At 35.3% G+C, this 20,639-nt stretch overlaps 1 protein-coding gene across 1 annotated transcript in view; it reads left to right on the forward strand.

The window, feature by feature from the left end:
- Positions 1 to 20,639, forward strand: part of LOC114054150 (ras-related protein Rab-2A) — a 108,602-nt gene that overhangs the window by 17,179 nt on the left and 70,784 nt on the right. Inside the window, exon 2 of the mRNA XM_027877297.1 lies at positions 11,713 to 11,784. Coding sequence (XP_027733098.1) covers positions 11,713 to 11,784 — 72 coding nt within the window. The remainder of the gene's footprint in view (positions 1 to 11,712; positions 11,785 to 20,639) is intronic.

The following is a 20,639-nucleotide window of genomic DNA, read 5'->3' on the forward strand; positions in this document are numbered from 1 at the left end:
AGTGTGTGTCAAAGGTAGGACTTGAACTCAGGCCATCCTAGCTCCAAAAGCTATTTTTGAAGACAGATTTTCATTGAAAAATATTGTGAGTGCAAAAATATTTCACGTAAAGCATTACTAACTTAAGATAATGCCCCAAGCCATCCAACTACACACAGTTCATTGTACACGAACATAAAAGTAATTTTTTTTTGGTCACAAAATACCTCCTTATTGCAGCACATGAATTAAGGTATCAGTGCAACATGGAAGGTCTACTGTCTTTAAAAAACAAAACCATCTTTTGAATAGATAGTTACTAAAACTGTAGACAGGGATGCAATTTCTTTAACTCACTTCTGGAAAATTTATAACATAAAGATTCCTTCAAAAATATTCTCCATGCTACATCTAACAAGCAGTATGAGCACAGTTTGGAGTCGTATTTTGCCACATAGTACATTGAAGGTTTCTCACAAAACCAGACTGTTTAAAAAAGGAATAACAAGCATGGGAAGAAAGCTTGGTTTTGATAAACTGAAAAATAAAGATGTCTGGGAATTGCTATGTTTGCACTCAGAAGAATCAACTGATGATAATCATTTAGATCAAGAGTAAGTATTTGAAAAAGTCATTATGTAATAGTAATATGCAAATGAAGGCATTTGCTCTAAAAGAATATGACTATATCTTTTGAGCTGTAGAAGTTGGGGAACAAAAAATTGTGAATACTGACCCTAAATCAAAGCATGCAGGTTTGTAGATACATATCGTCAGTCAATGTAGATTTAACTTCAGGTACAATCAGTAGTTCTAAAAATTTTGCTTTCTATAACTCTTCTATTACTCTAATACATTTGAATCAAATATAAATTTTTCTTATCCTTTGCTTTTATATTACATTAATAAACAGATAAAAACTTACTTAAAATTTTTTCATTGCATATTTCCATCAGGCAGGAACCACTTATCTGTTATGACTAAAGGGTCAAAGATTTCCCCAGTTTTTACAAATACCACCATATCTATTTTACATATAACTTTGAATAATGCAAGTTAATAATGTCACTGTCTCACAGGATTCGTTTGGGGAACCTAGCTATATCTGCTTTGTATGTGTTTTATCTCTTCCAGTAAAATGTGAACTTGTGGACAGGGACTGTTTTCACTTCTGTTTTTATATTCTCATTAGCTCCATGTTTGGCATATACTAGATACTTAATAAATTTTTATTGATCATGGTAATGATAGTTGGAGGAGGAGTAGATAGATTACATGTGGATAAAATAATGAAGCCACATGTGTAACTGTTATCCTTGCAAAAGGTGTCTTTTTCTGTTATATATAAAAATGAATCCGGTGTTTGGAATTAGCCAAACCCTTCTTACTTCTCACAGGTTCTCTTTTCTAAAATTTATGGAGTAGCTTGATAGGGTTGGGTCAGTCAAATAACTACCCTTTAATAATTTTACATTTTCAATCCACAGAATTCCAAGATGTATAGTTAAATCTATACTCATTGGAAAATAAGTTTTTTCCCATTTAGAGCTCTGACCTGTTCTTTGTAATTCATATATTCTCAAAGAGATAATCCAGTAAGACCAACTAGAACATTTTCAAAGATATTCTGTTTTATACATTGGAAATTCACATTATTGTTGGGTGTGGTGGCACATGTTTGTAATCCCTGCTAACAGGGAGGCAGAGGCTGGTGAATTGCTTAAGCTTGGGAGTTCTGAGCTACAGTAAGGCAAAAGTCAGTGATTTGATGTCTATATTAAGTCCAGCATCATCAGTATGTTGAGAGTGGGCAAGCCACCAGACTGCGTAAGGAGGGATGAATTGGCCTAGGTCAGAAACAGGTTAAAGCTTCCATGCCAGTCAGTGATGGAATCAAGCTTTTGAGTGATAGCTGCATCTGTAGCCTGAGAGATTTAGGGAGACTCAGTCTTTAAAAAGAAAAGAAAATTTTTGTTATTTTCTTCTCTGACCCATGTTGTGTACTTGCTTCCCCCATTCCAACTTCTATCTGTTCGGTAGAACAGGAAGTCTGTCCACTTTCAGTTTTCTATATGGATTTATATGAACAGTTTATAAAGTAGTAAAGATGATTATAGTTATAAGTTCAGTAAGATAAGTTATGCATGGTAATTCACCATTCATCCATTACTCATCTCATTACATGTCATCTTAAATGTTAGGTATCCCACGCTTGTCCAAATGGTTCACAGCGTTGTGGCAAACTATATCATAGATTATGTGTAAAGTACTCTTTTATTATGTTTTATCTTTGGTACATTGGCTACTGGATGGTAAATTTATCACCAGCTTGCCTTTTTGATGTCAGTTTTTAATACTACTTAAGATATCTTTCCAGTTTTCTAAATGGTATATTGTTTTAAAAGCATAATTTGGTAGTGATTTGGGGATTTTAAAAAATATTCTTAATTTGAATTCTCAGTCTTTGTACATTTGCTGTGCTCTTATGTCCTAATTAGCCAACCTTCAAATCAGCCACGCATGATACTTTGGGAAATTAGCACTTTAGACTATTGAGCTAATGTCAACGTTGATCCCGTGGTTAATGTTAATATAGTCTGGATAATGGTTGAAATAGATTTTTTGACTTTTAATTCTTCATACTAGTTAGCTATAAAAGGGTTTGGGGTTTGTTTCTTATAGTAAGTAATGTTGGAAAGTTAAGAATAAGCTTGATTAGAGCATATTACAGCAGATTTGGGTATGAAATTATGCCATGAGTACAGTTTGAAAAATAAACAGCTCAGTATTTGTCCAGTGTAGGAAGTTTCCTTTCAGCATATGGCAGGAACTATATAGAGATGAGACTGAGCCACATAATCTCAACCCATTCACCTCTAAAAAAGAGTAAAATGTTAGGGTGAAAATATATTAATTGCCTGCTATGTAAGGGAACATATAGGGGACAGTTTAAATCATCTTACATGTTTTCAATTTGCATGACTTTAGATTAGTTACCTGACCTGTATGGTGTGCTATTTTATGAAATATGAATGGACTTAATGACACTAGCAAACTAATTTGTTGTTGCTGATATAGACACATTTTATTGCATTATAAAAGAAATGCATTTCTCTGTACTGGTATATTGCATATAATATCAGGGCTTTATTGATTCAACCATAATAATTTCCCACAATAGGTAATTTTGTATAAAGAATGTGTTCTGGTGTCTATCCTTATGGTCTCCCCAAAATAAGCTAAGGTATCTCTGAGTTTTTCAAATCTTTTTGATTCTACCGGGGGAGCTAACAATTATATGTCAGAGTTGTTGTAGAAGGAATTACTTTTTTAGGAGATTATTTCAGATAATGTCTAAAGTGCCTTCAAACAGCTAACATTACATGATTCTGAGTGACATTTAATCTTCAGATCCCATATTCCACTTCCCTCAAATGCACTAACCCCAGCTTTCACCAGAAAAATCTACTTACATAAAGATACAAAAATTTAGAAAAATAAATTTATATGATAGTATGTAGTGCTTCCCTCTTTCGCCTCCTGGGTGTTCACAACAAACTGGCATTAGCTTTTTTCATCTTCAGGGCATAAATACCAGGAATGTGACATTTTGCCTTTTTTTTTTTTAAGTTAAATTTCCTTCAACACAACAATTTGTAAGCTCTCAAGTTACTTATAATGGAATTTTCTTTGCATTTGTGCTTACTTATTAAACTTCAACATTTGGCAAAGCAAATTGTTATCTTTTAAGTTTGATGTGTAAAACCTTAGGGCATATATATAACTGTTTCATGCTATTGTGCTTGTATACCAGACAATTTTGGAATTTTCATAATAAAATTCTTTTTGTGTTAAGGATAGATTCCATCAAATTCCAGTTTAGCAAACTTGCCTCATATTTTAATCAACATTCTTTTTTTCCTTCTAAAAAATTCACACTTAAGGGAATCAGTTAACCTTTCAAAAATTTCCCAAGAATGTAATTTGGAGTATTGGGCTTGAATTTGAATCTTATTCTGCCATATACTACCCATGTGATCTTGGGCAAGCCACTTTATTTTTCTTGGGTATCACTTTCCTGATCTGTAAAATGAGGGGGTTGAATTATATGACTTTTAAGGTCCTTTCCAAATCTAAGTCTATGATTCTGTTATCACTCTGCTTTAAGTCTCTTCCCACTCTTAGTACATCCTTCACTCAGTTGTCAAATTAATCTTCCTAAAGTTCAGGTCTTGACCATGTTACTCTGAACCTCCCCTCACCCTATTCATTCAGTACTCTCCAGTGACTCCTGTTCTCTATAGGATCAAATATGAAATCTTTGTTTGGAATTCAAAGCCCTTCATAACCTGGCCCCTTCCTATATTTCCAGTTTTCTTATACCTTACTTCCTCTTCCCCTCACTTCTCACCCCAGCCCTCCATGTACTTGGCAGTCCAATGATGCTCCCTGCTTTTCCTCACTCAAGATATTCCTCCAGAGGGACATTTTCCACTTTTTCCCCATCCCTCCTATTCTCTGCCTCCTGGCTTCCTTCAAATTCCAGCTAGAATTCCATCTTCTGCAAACCTTTCCTAACCCTTCCTTAAGGCAAGTGCCTTCCCTCTATGGTTATATCCAATTTATCCTCTATAGATCTTGTTTGTATGTAAATTTTTTCCTGTTCCCTCTCCCCCATTATACTGTGAGCTCTTTGAAACCAAGGGCTATCTTTTGTCTTTCTTTGTATCTCCAGCATTTAGCACAGTGCTTAGTAAATAGTAGGTTCTTAATAAATGCTTTTTGACTGACTGATTCACAGACTTTCCCTTCAATAATATTAGAGAATTGTGTGAGCAATTGATATCCTGTCCACTTTCTCTTTTTTGAAAACTGGGGAAATCTTTGCCCCTTTAGTCCTATGTCATCTTTTCCATTGTTCATAAGTTTTCTTTTTTTTTTTTAATTTTTAATTAATATATTTTGAATTATCAACAATCACTTCCATAAGCTTTTGAGTTTTAAATTTTTCTCCCTCTCCCTCCCCACCTCCCTTCCCAAGACGGTGCGCAATCTGATATAGGCTATACATACATATTCCTATTAAACATTTTCACATTAGTGATGTTGTAAGTAAAAATTAGAACCAATAGGAGGAACCACCAGAAAGAGGAAACAAAACACAGCAGAAGAAAAAAAAATAGCAAATAGTATGCTTTGATCTGCATTGAAACTCCATAGTTCTTTCTTTGGATGTGGATAGCACCTCCTGAATCCAGGGCCGCTGCTCTATCTACTGGGCCACCTAGCTGCCCCAAGTATGCTCTTTCTTTGGATGTGGATAGCATTTTCGAGCATGGAGCCTTTGGAGATGTCTTAGATCCTTGTATTCCTGAGAAGAGTTAAGTTTATCAATATTAGTTACTGTGTACAATGTTCTCCTGGTTCTGCTCTTTCTTTTCTTTTTTCTTTTTTTTTTTTTGTGTGTGTGTGTGTGAGGCAGTTGGGGCTAAGTGACTTGCCCAGGGTCACACAGCTAGTAAGTGTCAAGTATCTGGTCTGAGACTGGATTTGGACTCAGGTCCTCCTGACTCCAGGCCTAGTGCTCTATCCACTGCACCACCTACTTGCCCCTGTCCATAAGTTTTCAAAGATTTCCAATATTGACTCAGTAACCCTGAAAATTACCAAGGTCATAGAATTTGAAAGTTGCTAGGGACTTAAGTTATTTTACAGGTGAGGAAACTAAGGTTTACATAAACTTACCTAGTAGTAACTGCCTGCAATGATAACCTCTTTTGTTCATTTCCCATTTTCCAGTATTAACATCTTATTTAAATAGGTCAGGATCAAATAGCTTCAATTATTCACTATATATTTTTATTTAGTGTTGATTTTTTTGTGTGTATATACTCACTACAATAGTGATTTCCAGATTTTTTGGAATATTGAGTTCTCATTCTTGATTCAATTTTTGTAATATCTCTTTCTATACTACTTGTATCATGGATGTGTGTTGAGGAAAGCAGTTTAAGGTTTACAATACATGTGAGTTGTTGATCGTTCATAACAATAATAATAATTATCATATCATATCCACCATACTGGCTATTCCCATCTTCCTTCTTACCTCCTATATACTCCCCCTCCCCACAAAAAAAGTACCTTTGGCATCCTTTTTGCTTTTTTTTTTTTTTTTTAAGATTTATTCAATCTTTTTTGTGCATGATTATCTCCTGTTATGTTCCCCTTGTTTCCACTGAACCCTCCCTTGCAACAAAGGAAAACAGAAAATAAGCAGTAAAATAACTATCTGACAGTGTACAAAACATTCTACTCCCATTATTTCCCCACCTCCCTACCGAGAGGAAGGAAGTGTATATTTCATTATTTGTTCTGTATGACCAGATGACTTTTTAAAATAATCTTAAAAGATACTCATTGACATTGTTGAATACTTCCTAAGTCATCCATGTCCCTCAGCAGAAGAAGATGAGGGCCAGGTGGTTATATTTTAGTTCTCTGGAGAGAAGTAAGGAGAGAGGCCAGTGAGATGTTGCTAAGCCTAGGTTCGGGGCAACTATTACCTGAACTAGATATGTAATTGTGGCACAAGAAAATGCTGAGGGCGTGAGACTGGAGGAGTGAACCTGTGATTTCACTGGTATTAGAAACTCTCTACCACTGCTACTGTGTCTGCTCTGCAGTATAAATCTGGGAGCCTGGAACATTGAAAGGTTGAGTGACTTGCAGAGGGATTACTCAGCCTAGATGATGTCTTATTTACCTGGAAACTGACTATCCACTATACCGTGCTCCTTCTTTGAAGGATATAATTAATAAACTTTTTTGGCAGCAGATTAAAGATGAGAAAAGATGTAAAGTTGAGAATAAGGCTTTATGTGTGACAAGCAGGAGGCGCAGAGCAGCCATAGATAGTTTAAATTTCCTGATTATTTTTGCTACTGATTCATTCTCGGGAGTATCTGTCAGAGGTACAAAGAGAACTAGTCAGACTAGTCATCTCGTCTGGTGGTCTCATATTCAAATAGCTAATGGATGTCTACCCTGTTAGAACATTACAAATTAACATTATCTATGTTGTATTTTATCTTTATTTTGTAAAATAAACTTGAAGGAGTTGGGGAAGTGTTGAGTATCATTACCTGGGGTTAAACTGTATGATGATTTCAGGTAATTAACTTATCTTGGGAGGAGTTTACACCTGGCTTAGCTGTCAGTGGAAAGTGAAGAGTTTGACACTTCTGATGTAGTCCACACCCTTTTTTCTTTTGTAAAATGACTGGGTGTGACCAGATCTGAGGTTCTCAAAAATACATAGTTTCCCCCTGGGAGTTTCTGAGACCCTTTTAGGGAGTCCATGAGGTCAAAACTACTTTAATAATAATTCTAAGACCATGTCTATTAAAATATTCCTTCCATTTCTGATTACATATAAGTATGAGGCTGAATTTTCTTCATACAGTAATAATAATAATAATGATAATAGCTAACATTTATATAGCATTTACTGTGTGCCAGGCACTGTGCTAAGTGCTTTGCAATTGCTCTTATTATCCCAGTTTTACGTATATTTCAACCAAAAAAAATACATCACAATAGTTTATATGCAGAAGCAGATAATGATGCGGTAAATATTGATAGATACAACGAGGTGTACTGGTAAATGTTTAACAATTGACTGTCCAGGAAAAAATACTTAATATTTAATCTGCATTTTCTCCATTCTGAGATCTAATCAAATCAACAAAATAGGGTTTGCTGATTTCCATGGTATAAATGCTCATACTGAAAAAACCAGTTTAAATTGATCCAGCATATCCCTTGATATAATTCCACATTAAAGCTCAACTGAGTCCTCAGTAATTTTTTTTAGTTTTTTTATTAATTTATTTTGAATTATCAACCATCACTTCCATAAGCTTTGAAGTTTTAAATTTTTCTCCTCCGCACTTCCCTCCCCAAGAAGATGTGCAATCTGATATAGGCTATACATACACGTACCTATTAAACATATTTTCACATTAATGATGTTGTAAGTAAGAATTAGAATCAATAGGAGGAACCACCAGAAAAAGGAAACAAAACACAGCAGAAGAAAAAATGTAGCAAATAGTATGCTTCCATCTGCATTCAAACTCCATAGTTCTTTATTTGTATGTGGATAGCATTTTTCATCATGAGGCCTTTGGAGATGTCTTAGATCCTTGTAGAGTCCTCAGTAATTTTAAAGAATGTAAATGGGACCTAAGACAAAAATGTTTGAGAACTGCTGAACTCATTGACCTCTTAAGTTCCCTTGTAACTCTAAAAAGCATATTTTGCAATAATATTTTATCACTGAACATTAGACATCTAGGTGGCTCAGTGGATAGAGCAGTGGGCCTGGAATCAGGAATAACTAAGTTTATATTTTGCCTTAGTTATGTCCCTGGACAAGTCATTTAACTGTTTGCCTCAGTTTCTTCTGCTGTAAAATGAGGCCTATACTTCCAGAGTTAATAGTGAGGAAAAGATAAGTCAATGACTGGTAATAGGCACTTAATAAATGCTTGTTTTTCTCCCCTTCCATCTGGAAGAATTTTAGCATATCTAAATAAGAATAAGTTTATTTAGCATCTATAAATAACAGTTGAATATTCTTGTATCAAATGTTATACCTCTCTCCCCCTTCTCCCCAGGATTTATAGATTGGCACCTTTTAAGAATTGTTTCTTCTGTCCTACATCTTTTCAGGTTATGTACATATGGCAGTCCCATTCCACCTCTTTGGTAATATATTCCTCAAGATATATTTTTTAAAAATCAGATATGTGGGCTTTTAGCTTTAAGTGTCAAAGTAAAATATTAGGAGTATAGAACAGACTTGATAAAGGAAGCTGAAAGAGAGAAGGTTTGAAACAGCTGCTGTAGGGAATTCACTAGTCACTCAGAACCAAAAAATCCACAGAACCGTTTTGCTTATATCCATCCTTCTCTCCTTTACAACTGTTTTACTTTCTCCCCACATTTTCAGTCTTTCTTCTTAATGTTGTATTCAGTCACCTAGGAGAAGAATCATCTTTTCATTAGTTGGGTGGTATATTGAATAGAACACTGGACCTAGAAGAAGACCTGAATTCAAATCTATCCTTAGACACTTCCTAAGTGTGTGACTCTGGGCAAGTTGATTAATCTCTCTAAGCATTAGTTTCCTCATATGTAAAATGAGGATCGTAATAGCACCCATCTTCTAGGATTGTTTTGAGGATAAAATGAGATGATGTTTGTAAAGTGCTAGCTGTGATCATTAGTGACTGTAGCAAAGGAAAAAAAAGGGGTACTATAAAAGGATACTGAGGTGTAGAAGAGGCATCTTCATGACTGATGGCTTGTATTTTCTCAGTAAAGAAGGTAGTATGGGTCTCTGCTAAGCAAAGGTGGAACTTCCCAATTTGATATAACTTTGTAGGATCATAGATTTAGAGCTGGAAGCTACCATAGATTTTAGAGAAGCTTGAGACTGGGAAGTTAAGTGACTTGCTCAGCATCATTGAGCTCATAATTGTCTGCTGTAGAGCTTAAACTCCTTTCTTCATGACTTCAAGGTCAGTGCTTTATTCCTTTTGCCACATAGTTCTTATTTTCTCTTCAGCCATTTGAGAATGCCATCATCCTTGCATTCACTTCCTAGCAAGATTTCCATTCCCACACAAATTTGTAAGAGATTTTTTGAGCTCAGACTACTATTCAGCAGCAGTTTTCGGACCTCAATGTAAGTGCAAAAGTAATTTTCGTTTTTCAAAATCCATTTAACTGTGCAAATGACAAACTTTCAACTAAATTTCATTTGGAAGTGGATTAATTTGCATTGCAAAATGTTATGCTAAAGACAGCTATCAAGAGAAGAATCTAATAGAATTCTATAAATGCCTTTCAAGTGATGGATATGCTTAATTAAAATCATATATTTGTGGATTGATATCAGTATATCAGATGTACACTTCTGTCTATGAAAAGACATTTTCAAAGATTAAATACTTAAAATATCATTACAGATTAGCGTTAAGAGATAAACATTTGTAGTTGATTTTGATGATAGGGAACACTAACTTTGAACTCACTTAAGTGAAATGTTATCCTCTAAAAAAGAAGTCCATCTTTCTCACTAGTAAACCTGTATTAATTTTTTTCTTTACTCAGTTATTTTATCTTGAATTTTGTCAATAGAAAACTTCTGGAGGTTTATTTTCTCTATTGTGATGTAAGTACCTGTATGGTATCCTTGATATTGCCTTTTGGCTTGTAGAGCCTAAAATACTTATTATCTGGTCCATTGTTGTCAACATTTGCTAACCCCTAATTTAAGTAGATAAATCCTAAGGAGTTACCTGAAACAATATAGGTTTAGTGATTTACCTGGACTAGTAAGTGTAAGAGCCTTAATTTGACCCTCAATCTTCAGGACTCCCATTCAATCTCTCTCTGCCTGGCTCAGAACAGAAATAATAAATGAATGGGGAGATAGTTATACCCTGTCTAAGTCCAAAAATAATTGTATCTTAGACCAAGGTTACTGGCATTGATGAATATATAATTTAAAATCAGGAAGAGTGTGAAGGATTCAAAGTTCGTACTGATGCTGAGGAAAGTGAAATAAGATTTTCATTTAGTTCTATCCCATATTCCAATTCTGACTACCATTATTTTTGGAATTGGAGGGCTATGGAAGGGAAAAAAGAAGAAAAAATGCAGGATATGGCAGTGGGGTACTTCAGAATCTTTTGGAACCACTCAGAAGGGAAGGAGTAGAATTAGCATCCAAAAGAAAAATCACCAGCACTCGTAGCCTCACAGGTTGGGTTTTGGGGTTTTTTGAAGGGGGTTGGGAGTGACATATAAAAGTTTTGCATCTTGTTTTCCTTTAGCTCCATTTTTCCCTATTCAACCTCGATGTGGTGTGAATGCTATTAGTATACCATCACAAAAAGAATCCCTATTTGTGTAGGGGTACCTAGGACATGACTCAAAAGTATTCTGAGTAATCATTCCCTCAGGTCTTGCTCCCTCCTTGTCTTGGTTCCCTCCTCCCAACTTAAAACAGTAACAAAAAAGTGTTACAGGATTTTTTTTTTGTGTGTTGTAGTAATTTCCCCTTAATCCCTCTCAACCCCTCCCCCCCCACAATTTCTTTCTGTCCTTTGTTCTTTTGAGAAAGAACATTTTAACAAAACCCATTGAATCATATTCTCCACATCCATTCAAATAACTGTTTTCAAGGTTGATCAGTGTCTGGCACGTAGTAGATGTCTAATAAATGCTACTTGACTGACTGATCGTTACATTTAATCAGCCTTCCACTCCTGGTTAATGTTTTCATTAAGATTAGTGTAGTCATTGTATACTTTGTTCTCATGTTTTTCTTCTAGGTATGTTTCATGATGCCTTCTGAGGTTCATCATGATTTCTCATTTTTGCTATTTCTTATAGTGCTTTATGTGCCAAAATTTGTTAAGCTGTTCCCCAATCAATGAAAGACTACTTTGTTTCCAGTTACTACCACAAGTATACTGCTATGAATATTTTGGTATATAGTCCTTTAGATTTTTAAGAGAACTTTAAAATAAATATGATGCTTTATAAAGCTCCATATTATTTAGTGGATCATACCTTAGTTATTCCTTTTACTTTTTTTCCTGTTTCTTAGTAACATATGCCAACAGTAATTAAAAGATGTGTGTACATTTATTTCAGGTGTTGGAAAATCATGTTTATTGCTGCAGTTTACAGACAAGAGGTTTCAGCCAGTACATGACCTTACTATTGGTAAGTTTGATAAATTCATAGTTTAAATAAAACTGAAGGGACGAGAAGGTGTTTGTAATCATTTAAAGGATATGTAGAGTGTTGTTGGGGCAAAGGATCCATATTATTATTATTATAATTATTAGTATAATTCTAAGATGTGTGAAATTGGGTAGGTTTCTATGGAAAAAATTGAATCATAAATGCTTTTAAGTGCTACTGCAGGTACAAAGTATTAAATGTGCTGTACTAAAAGATTGAACACTTGTTACCCTAAATGTTTTACAAGACGAGATGTTTATTTAAGGAAAGGTATTTTTTACCTGGCTTTGCATGAAGACTCCTTCCCACCTTCCCCCACCCAACACTGCTGTCCATTTTGCTTTTGTAAAGCTATATTTTGGGGAAGCCAAAAATCTTCCCTCTCTGCAGCTTCTAACTAATTATAGCTCCTATTTCTCCTTTCTGGGGCCAAGCAAAATAAACCCAATGTGACTTCCTCTGGCAGCTCTTCAAATACTTGAAGAAAGCTATTACATTTCCTGTATCTGCTCATCTTCAGGCTAAACATCCTTAAGACCTAGATTTAAATCCTGCCTTTGCAGGATTGTTGACAAGTCAGTCTCTTGGCCTCAGTTTCTCATTTGTAAAATGAGGGAGTTGATCTTGATGTTCCTAACTTCCTGGTTGCTCTCCTGGATTCTTTTCAGCAAAGTTTTTCCTAACATGTGATGCTCAGATGTGAATACAGTATGTCAGATTTGACCTTAAGAGTACAGCAAGGACTGTCAATTCCCTGCTTCTAGGCACTGTGCCTCATCTCATGCAGTGTAAGAAAAGATTTGTTTTTTAGGGGCTGGTATATAACACCCTTGACTTATTATACTTTTAGTTCACTAAAAACTCCCATATCTTTTTTTCAGTTGAACTACATTCTAGATATCTTTCAATTTTGTCCTTTGCAAAGTTAACTTTTTTAATTCAAATATAAGACTTTACATTATCTAAACTCACAAGATGAAGGTATATCATGAGGAACTTCACATAATTCAGTTGAATAGTGTGAGTTCAGAAGATGTCAAGTTTGTGATATGAGATTTATTTATTTTTTTTTTAAATTTAAATTGTGTGATAGGCTAAGGATACATAGGTAAAAATGAAAAACATTCTTCTCAAGGATTCCTAACTTGCTGGTGGCAAGTTAGGATATAGCATGTTAACAGATAGTAAATATTTCCTGGGCTGTGAATTTTGAGGGAGGCTACACTTTTTATAACTATTTCAAAATTGGAGCAAACATTCACAAGTCCAAATCTTCTTCTGATACCACTATTATCTGTATCATTCCTAGATTCAAAACATGGAAATAGTCCCACAAGTGAACCTCTGATACAAACCAAGATAAAAGCCTACTTACAAAGAAATAAATCAGGGGTTCATGTAAAAGTTCCTGCTCTACTTTAAATTCCATTTGTTTTCTATAATTAAATGTGTGAATACTTTAAAAGACACAATTGTATACATATCTGAAAAAGAAAAAGATCAAGTCATCATAGTTCTGACCTCAGCACTTAATTCTGAGACCTAATCTTTGGAGAGAGAAGAATGAGTATCAGGCTAATGCTAAGAGATATTCCAAACAGATTGTTTTGGTGATGGAGAGTGGGAAAGCTGGGTGTCACTAACTGCCCCAATGGGGTCCGAGCTATCTATGGTTTACCTGAAGCATTTTGAGGATTAAAAACTTAGCAAATAAAATTGAAAACACATTGTAGGCACTTAACAAATGACTAGTCATAATTATTGAATGAGTGATTATTGATTAACTGACTGAAGGAACTGAGAATATTTAGCCAGGAGCAAAAAAAGCTTGAAGGCAGAGGAAAGAACATAATAGCTATGTTAAAATAATTTCAACTATCATCTCTATACAGATGATTGTTAGATCTGTTTGTCTAGCTCTTACCCCTCTCTCCTGACTTTACAGTTTCCCATACCTATTGGACATCTTGAACTGGATGTCTCATAGACATCTTAAACTCAGTGTGTCCAAAACTGAATTCATTTTCTTTCGCCTGTGAATTCTTTTTTCCCCCTTCCTAACTTTCCTATTACCGTTCAGGACAAAACTTTCTCTCTCATACATACCCGCTTCTCTTCTTTGACACTGCTATCACCTTGGTGCAGGCCCTCATCACTTTAAGCCTGGATTATAACAATAGCTTTCTGATTGGTCTCCCTGCCTCATGTCTTTCTCCACCCCAGACTGTCCTTCAGTCAGATGTCAAACTGATCTTCCTAAAGCACAAATCTGGCCATGTCTCCCACCCTATTCAGTAAACTCATTTGACTCCCTCTCACCTCCAGCATCAAATACAGTATCTTCTTTTTGGGTTTTAAAGCCCTTCAGAACCTGGACTCCTTCTACCTTTCTAGTCTTCAAAATACATTACTCCTCTTCATGTAATTTATGATTCAATGACACCAACTTCCGTTGTTGTTCCTCTCACAAGATATCTATCTCCTAACTCCATGCACTTTTTTTTTTCCGGCGAGGCAATTGGGGTTAATGACTTGTGAGTCACAGCTAGTAAGTGTTCTGTGTCTGAGGCCGGATTTGAACTCACATGCTCCTGACTCCGGAGCCAGGTGCTCTGTCTACTGCACCACCTAGCTGCCCCAACTCCATGCATTTTTGTTGGCTTACTTCCTAAGGAGTGACTACATTCCAGATATGGGAAACTGCCCTACAGAAAAGCCTAGAAGCAAGAAGTGGATTGTCAGGTAAAGGAAAATAGTCCAGTTTGGAATGTAGAGTGAATCAATTTAAATTATATGAAATGAGTCCAGAAAAGAAGCCCCTTTTTTGTTTTGTTTGTTTTTTTCCAGAAAAAAAATCTTTTATTTTTTCAGACTTTTTTTTAGTCATTTTTTTCTATCTAAATTTTTGGTGTATCACTGAATAAAAAAGTTAATTTAGATAGTATAATGTCTTTCTACTTGTTTGAGGTATGTTTAAGAATAGGGTTATGTCTGTTTCTTGGTAGACCCCTAAATGTTGTGTAAATAGTAGCTATTTTGAATGGAGTTTCTGTCTTTTCTTTCTGGGTTTTATTGGCAATATGTAGAAAAGATGATTATTTATGTCGGTTTATTTTATATACTGTCACTTTGATAAAGTTATTGTTGCAAATAAAATTTTGTTGATTATAAGGTTATCTGTGTAGAATAATAGTAATAGCTAGCATTTATGTAGCACCTACTATGTGCCAGACACTGTACTGAGCACTTTACAATTATTATCTCATTTGATCCTCAAAACAACCCATAGGGCAGTAGGTGAGTAAGTACTATCCCCATTTTACAAATGAGGAAAGGGAGGCAAGTAAGTGACTTGCCTAGGATCATAAAATAATTTGAACTACATTTGAACTTGGGTCTTCCTGACTCCAAGCCTGCTCTATGCACTGTGCCACTTGGCTGCCTATTGGTAAGTGATAAGATATTATTGGAGAATATGCATCAGGTTGGGTGAACCCCCTTTGTTGAACTTATAAAAGACATGGATAAGAGTAGCACAGAATGGGTAAGCATAGGTGGTTTGGAATAATTGCCTTCTGTGTGCCAGGCATTGTTCTAGGGCAGGGGTCAGCCAGCTACTGCCTTTGCCTGTTTGAGTACCCAGGACAGCTAAGAATGTCTTTCATGTTTTTATACAAAACTTTTATTGCTTCTAAAAATGCAAAAAAAAAAAATTCTTAGCTCTCCTTGGATTTGACTCTCCATCCATAGTTTGTTGACCCTTATACCAGGCTTTGAAGACACAAAGTCAGAAAGGGAAACTCTCTTTTCTTGAGATTACATTCTGCTGGAAGTGATAAGCAAATAAGAATACATACACAATATGAGTGCAAAAATCATTTTTATGTTGGGCTCTCAGCTTATGTTATATATGGCTATTTTGCTGAAGTTAGTGTTTTCACTTTTTTTTTAAGTTGTCTCTTGGGTTCTTTATGTAGATCATCATACCATCTGCAAATGTAACTAGAATAATAGCTAACATTTATATAGCGCTTTAAAACTTGCAAAGCATTTTACAAGTATCATCTTATCCTTACAACAACCCTAGGAGGTAGGTGCTATTATTATTCCCACTTTACAGATGAGGAAACTGAGGCAAGCAGCAGTCAAGTCACACATGTAGCAAATATCTTAAGGCAGGATTTGAATTCAAGTCTCCCTGAAGTTTTAAGTCCTTTGCTCTATCTACACAATAATTTTGTTTCTTCTTTGCCTCAATTTCTTTTTCTTTTCTTGTTGCTATAGCTAGCATTTCCATCATTACATCAAATAATAGTTGTGATAATGGACCTCCTCACTTCAAGAAACCCTTATTTTATTGAAAATCCCTCTAGTAGTTCTCTATTAAAGATAATGCTAGTTCTTGCTTCTAGATATTTGATGAAAGGTCCATTCATTCCTATGATTTTATTTTGCCTTTTCTATTTATCTTGATACACTATCAATATGATTCTTAGTTGTTTTGGTTATTCATAAGCATAGGGACTATCTTGTTTATAGTTTTCCTAATATTGAGTAATGATATACTTCTGGTATAAATCCAACTTGGGCATAGTGTTTAATATTTTTAACATGTTACTGTATCCCCTTCGCTAATATTTTATTCAATGTTTTTACGTTGATAATCAGGGATACTGGTCTGTAGTTCTTTTTCTCTGAATTATCTCTCCCTGATTTAGGAGTCAGGACCATATTTTTTTTTTTTTAGAAGGAATTTGGTAGGGTTTTCTCTTTGCCAATTTTTTCAGAGTTTATGTAATATTGGATGTAGTTATTTTTTGAATGTTTAATAGAATTCACTCTGGACCTGTTTTGTATTATTCTTTGGCAGTTTATTTATGACTTGGTCATTTTCTTTTTCTGGGTTTGATTTGTGTAAATTTTGCTTCTTATATTGATAATATGAGTATTTGCTGGTTTTATAAAGTTTTGTTTATTTAAGTTATCAGTTTTATTGGCATATAATTGAGCAAAATAATTTTTTATTAATTTCCTTCCTCTTCATTTGCTGTTTATTCTTTCTATTGGTAATTTGATTTTCCCCTCCTTAAAAAAGTCAAATTAACTAATAGTTTATTTTGCTTAAACCCAGCACTTAATTTATCAATTTAGTAGTTTTTTAATTGTTTTTCTTTTATTTTTAAAAGTTTCTATTTGTTTATTTGGTGTATGCCTCTTTCCCTCCCTTTTCTGTCTTAAAATCCTCAAAAGAGGATTATGTAACTCCATCCATGACCCTTGAAGACAATGAGCTTCTGAAGGAATAATTATCTTTTTTCCTCTATCAGAATGGAAGCAGATCATCATCATTTAGTGTCTTTCAGTTGCTCAAATGTACTTATCTTCCAAGGTTTCTTTTGACTTCTGGATTTGTATTTCACAGTTTCTGCTCATCTCAGTGTTTTCTTTTGGAATTCCTGAAAATTAAAGTGTCTTTCCTCCCCCCAGACACCCCCCCCCCAGATTTTACTCAATATAGCAGGTTAAGTTATTTTTGGTTGTAAAGCTTATCTTCAGTCTTTTGGATCCTTATGTAGTTGCATCATAACCTTTTATGGTCCTGACTTGGTTTGTTGGTAACTTGAATTATTTCTTTTATTTGTGGTTGCTTATAGTACTTTTTCCTTTGTTCTGGAAGCACTCTGGATATTGGTAATAACATTGCTGGATGTTTTAAATTTTTCCTCCTTGGAGGTGAACAGTGGGTTCTTTTTATTTTCATTTTGCCCTGTGGTTTGAATAGATCTAGGCAGTTTTCCTTTTAAGATTTCTTTAAAAATTACATCTTTGGAGGGCAGAGCAAAGATAGTAGGAAACTGTTCATTTAGCTCTCCCATCTCCTGCAAACAGATTTAGAAAATGTGTTGGACTGAATCCTAATGGGGAAATCCAGAAAAAAAATTAAATCGAGTCCTTTGTCCAGCTCAGCTTAATATAGGGAGACAGGCAGGGAGGTCAGCAGTGACTGGGAACTGGGTCAGGTTGTGCTTCAGGTCAAGAGGAAATTACAGACCCAACCTGAGTACAGGCTGTGCCAAGTACATTTTTATAAATATCTCATTTGATCCTCACAATCCTGCAGGGTGGTTTCAATTTTTATTCCAATTTTACGGTTGAGACAACCAGAGGTTAAATGACTTGCCCAGGGTCACACAGCTAGAAAATGTCTGAACCAGATTTGAACTCAGGCCCAATGCTCTATCCACTACACCACCAACTGCCTCTAATAAAAGGAAGTAGGAATTTCAGAAGCTAACAGTGGTGTAGCTCAGACCCCAGTCACGGAGCAGGATCTCACCTTCATCATCCAGCCCAACCTGCAGAAGAATAACTAGGGCAATCCCAAATCAAAGAGGAACCTACAGTTCTGCCTCTCTTCAATTAACAGACCTTTCCAGCTAACTGATAAAGACAAGAATTCAGCAGCAATCTACTGTTGCACAGATTCAGACCCAGATCGAGAATTTGCAGAGCTCAGATGGGGTTTAAAGGTAGCAATTAGACTTTGCCCTGGATCAGAGACTTTGGAAGCTTTGAAAGTTTGCACATCCCCAGACTGTCCCTCAGATCTTGGAATAGCACAAATTCAGTCCCTCAAGAGAGCAGCAGTAGAACCAGCCAAAACCTTCTCTCCAGAAGCATGACAGAACCTAGTCCTAACATCCAAGTCTGAAGTTAGGAAGTAGACTGGAAGAAGAGTTAAAAAAAAAATTCCACCATAATGAGCTCTTAACAGTGGCAAGGACACTCAAAATACAAATATAGAAGAAGACGATGACTTCAAAATCTCTACAAGCAAAGCCTCACAGAAAAACACAGCTTGATCACAAACTCAGCTAGAATTCCTAGAAGAAATGAAGCAAGAGTTTAAAATATATGAGTGTTTTTATAAATGGAATGAGTGCATTTTAAAACATTGGAAAAGAATTAGAGCTATGGCGAAAAAAATTGGGAAGGGAATTAGCAGCATGGAACAGGAGGTACAAAACCTTACTCAAGCATCAAACTCCCTGAAAATTGGAATGGAAAAAGTTAGGGAAAATTAACCCACATAAAGAGCCTTTCACAAGTAGACAACTATACAAAACTAGGAGGTAGGGAATGGGAGGAGCCACTGACATTTGAGCTTTATTCTCTTGTGAGCTGGTCAGAAGGAAGAATACACACACACACAAACACACTTGTGGACAGAAATACATTCCCCTCAACAGGGGAGAAGGGGAGATGGGGAATTAGATGGAGGATAGATTAAGGGAGGGATTGATCTTAAGCAAAACTTTAGGAGACATAGAAATATTTATAGCTCTTTTTTAGGTGGCAAAAAAATGGGAGTCTTAGAGGGTGACTATAAATTAGAGGATTGATGAGCAAGTTATGGCATGTAAAGGTAATGGAATACTGTTGTGCTGAGTTCTCATCTGTATAATGATACACCAATATTCCAGAGGACTAATAATGAAACATGCTACTCACCTCATAATAGAAGGATGAAGAAGAATTTAGAATACAGAATGAGACAAACTGAGTTTTGGACATGACAAATGTGGAAATTAGTTTTAATTGACAATACATGTTTGTAACAATTTTTCTTTTTCCTTTTTTCTTAATTGGGTGAGAGGGAGGGATTAAGGTGGGGGGGTAAGAAGGCAGATTTTGTCTGATTAAAAAAAGTTAAATAGTTTTAAAAATAAAATTGAAAACTTTATTTTTGTTGTTATAATTGTTTGGTCATGGTTTCCAAGAACTCTTAATGATTCTTAAATCTCTCTCTTTATATGTTGCCTTCTGTTATTCCACAACTTCTTTTCATAATATCTTAACTCTTCTTTGGTTTTTTCACTGTTTTGGAAATTTTGATGATTTTAAGGTTTGTTTCTTTCTAAAATGTTTTTTGGGGATGACCTGGTTTAATTGGATCTCATGACAAACTTTCTACAAACTCTTTTCCTCCCCACTGCTGTTAGCTTGATTATAGGGTGACACTACTCAAAATCTTACACCACCATGCTTTGTACAGTTTTGCAGCCAAGATTATATTTTAAAACTAGTGTTGCCCTTTGCTGCTGTCTTCTTGTATTTTGCATGTAGATAAGATACTGAGGTGATTTTAGGCTTTTTTGGCCACTTCTTTGTGACATTTGCTTTAGGTCACCCAGACTTCTTTAGGAAATAGTGATAATTGTGTATATTATTCTTCATCCATTTCCTTCCATCCCTTATCCCTCTTTCCTTGAATAGGTCAAGTTGGCACTTTTAAAATTATATATCATAGTTTCTGATCTTGATCCTTTCATAGGATTTTAGATTTAGGGCTGTAAGGGACCTTAGAAGTCATTGAGTCTAGTCCCCTCATTTTACAGATTAGTAAACTGAGGCCCAGAGAAAGTGACTTGCACAGGGTCACATAGCTTCTAAGTATCAAAGATTGGATTTCAGCCTACATCCTCTTGACTTCAAGTCCAGCACTCTATCCACAACACTATGCTGCCTTTCATTCTTATTTGATGTTGGCATATTTTTTTAAATAACAAAGCTTTATTCAGATTTTACATAGGGAGCTTCTTTTTAAATGACTTCCCACTGGAGTGTTCTCTCAAAAGTTTTAGTTGAGTGATGAGATCAAAAGCCAAATTGCAGTATATTCAGGAGAGTTCCAAAAAGTGTCTGGATTTAGTCAGTAAGGAGCTATTAAAGACTTTTGAGTGATAACCGCAGCCTTGCATTAGGAAAATCTAATTTGTCAGTGGTAAGAGATGGTTTAGTGTAGTTGGTAGGTATATGAGTGTTCAGGAAAG

Source organism: Vombatus ursinus, unplaced genomic scaffold (genome assembly GCF_900497805.2).
Source record: "Vombatus ursinus unplaced genomic scaffold, bare-nosed wombat genome assembly UNPS02014812.1, whole genome shotgun sequence".
NCBI classification, from domain to species: domain Eukaryota; kingdom Metazoa; phylum Chordata; class Mammalia; order Diprotodontia; family Vombatidae; genus Vombatus; species Vombatus ursinus.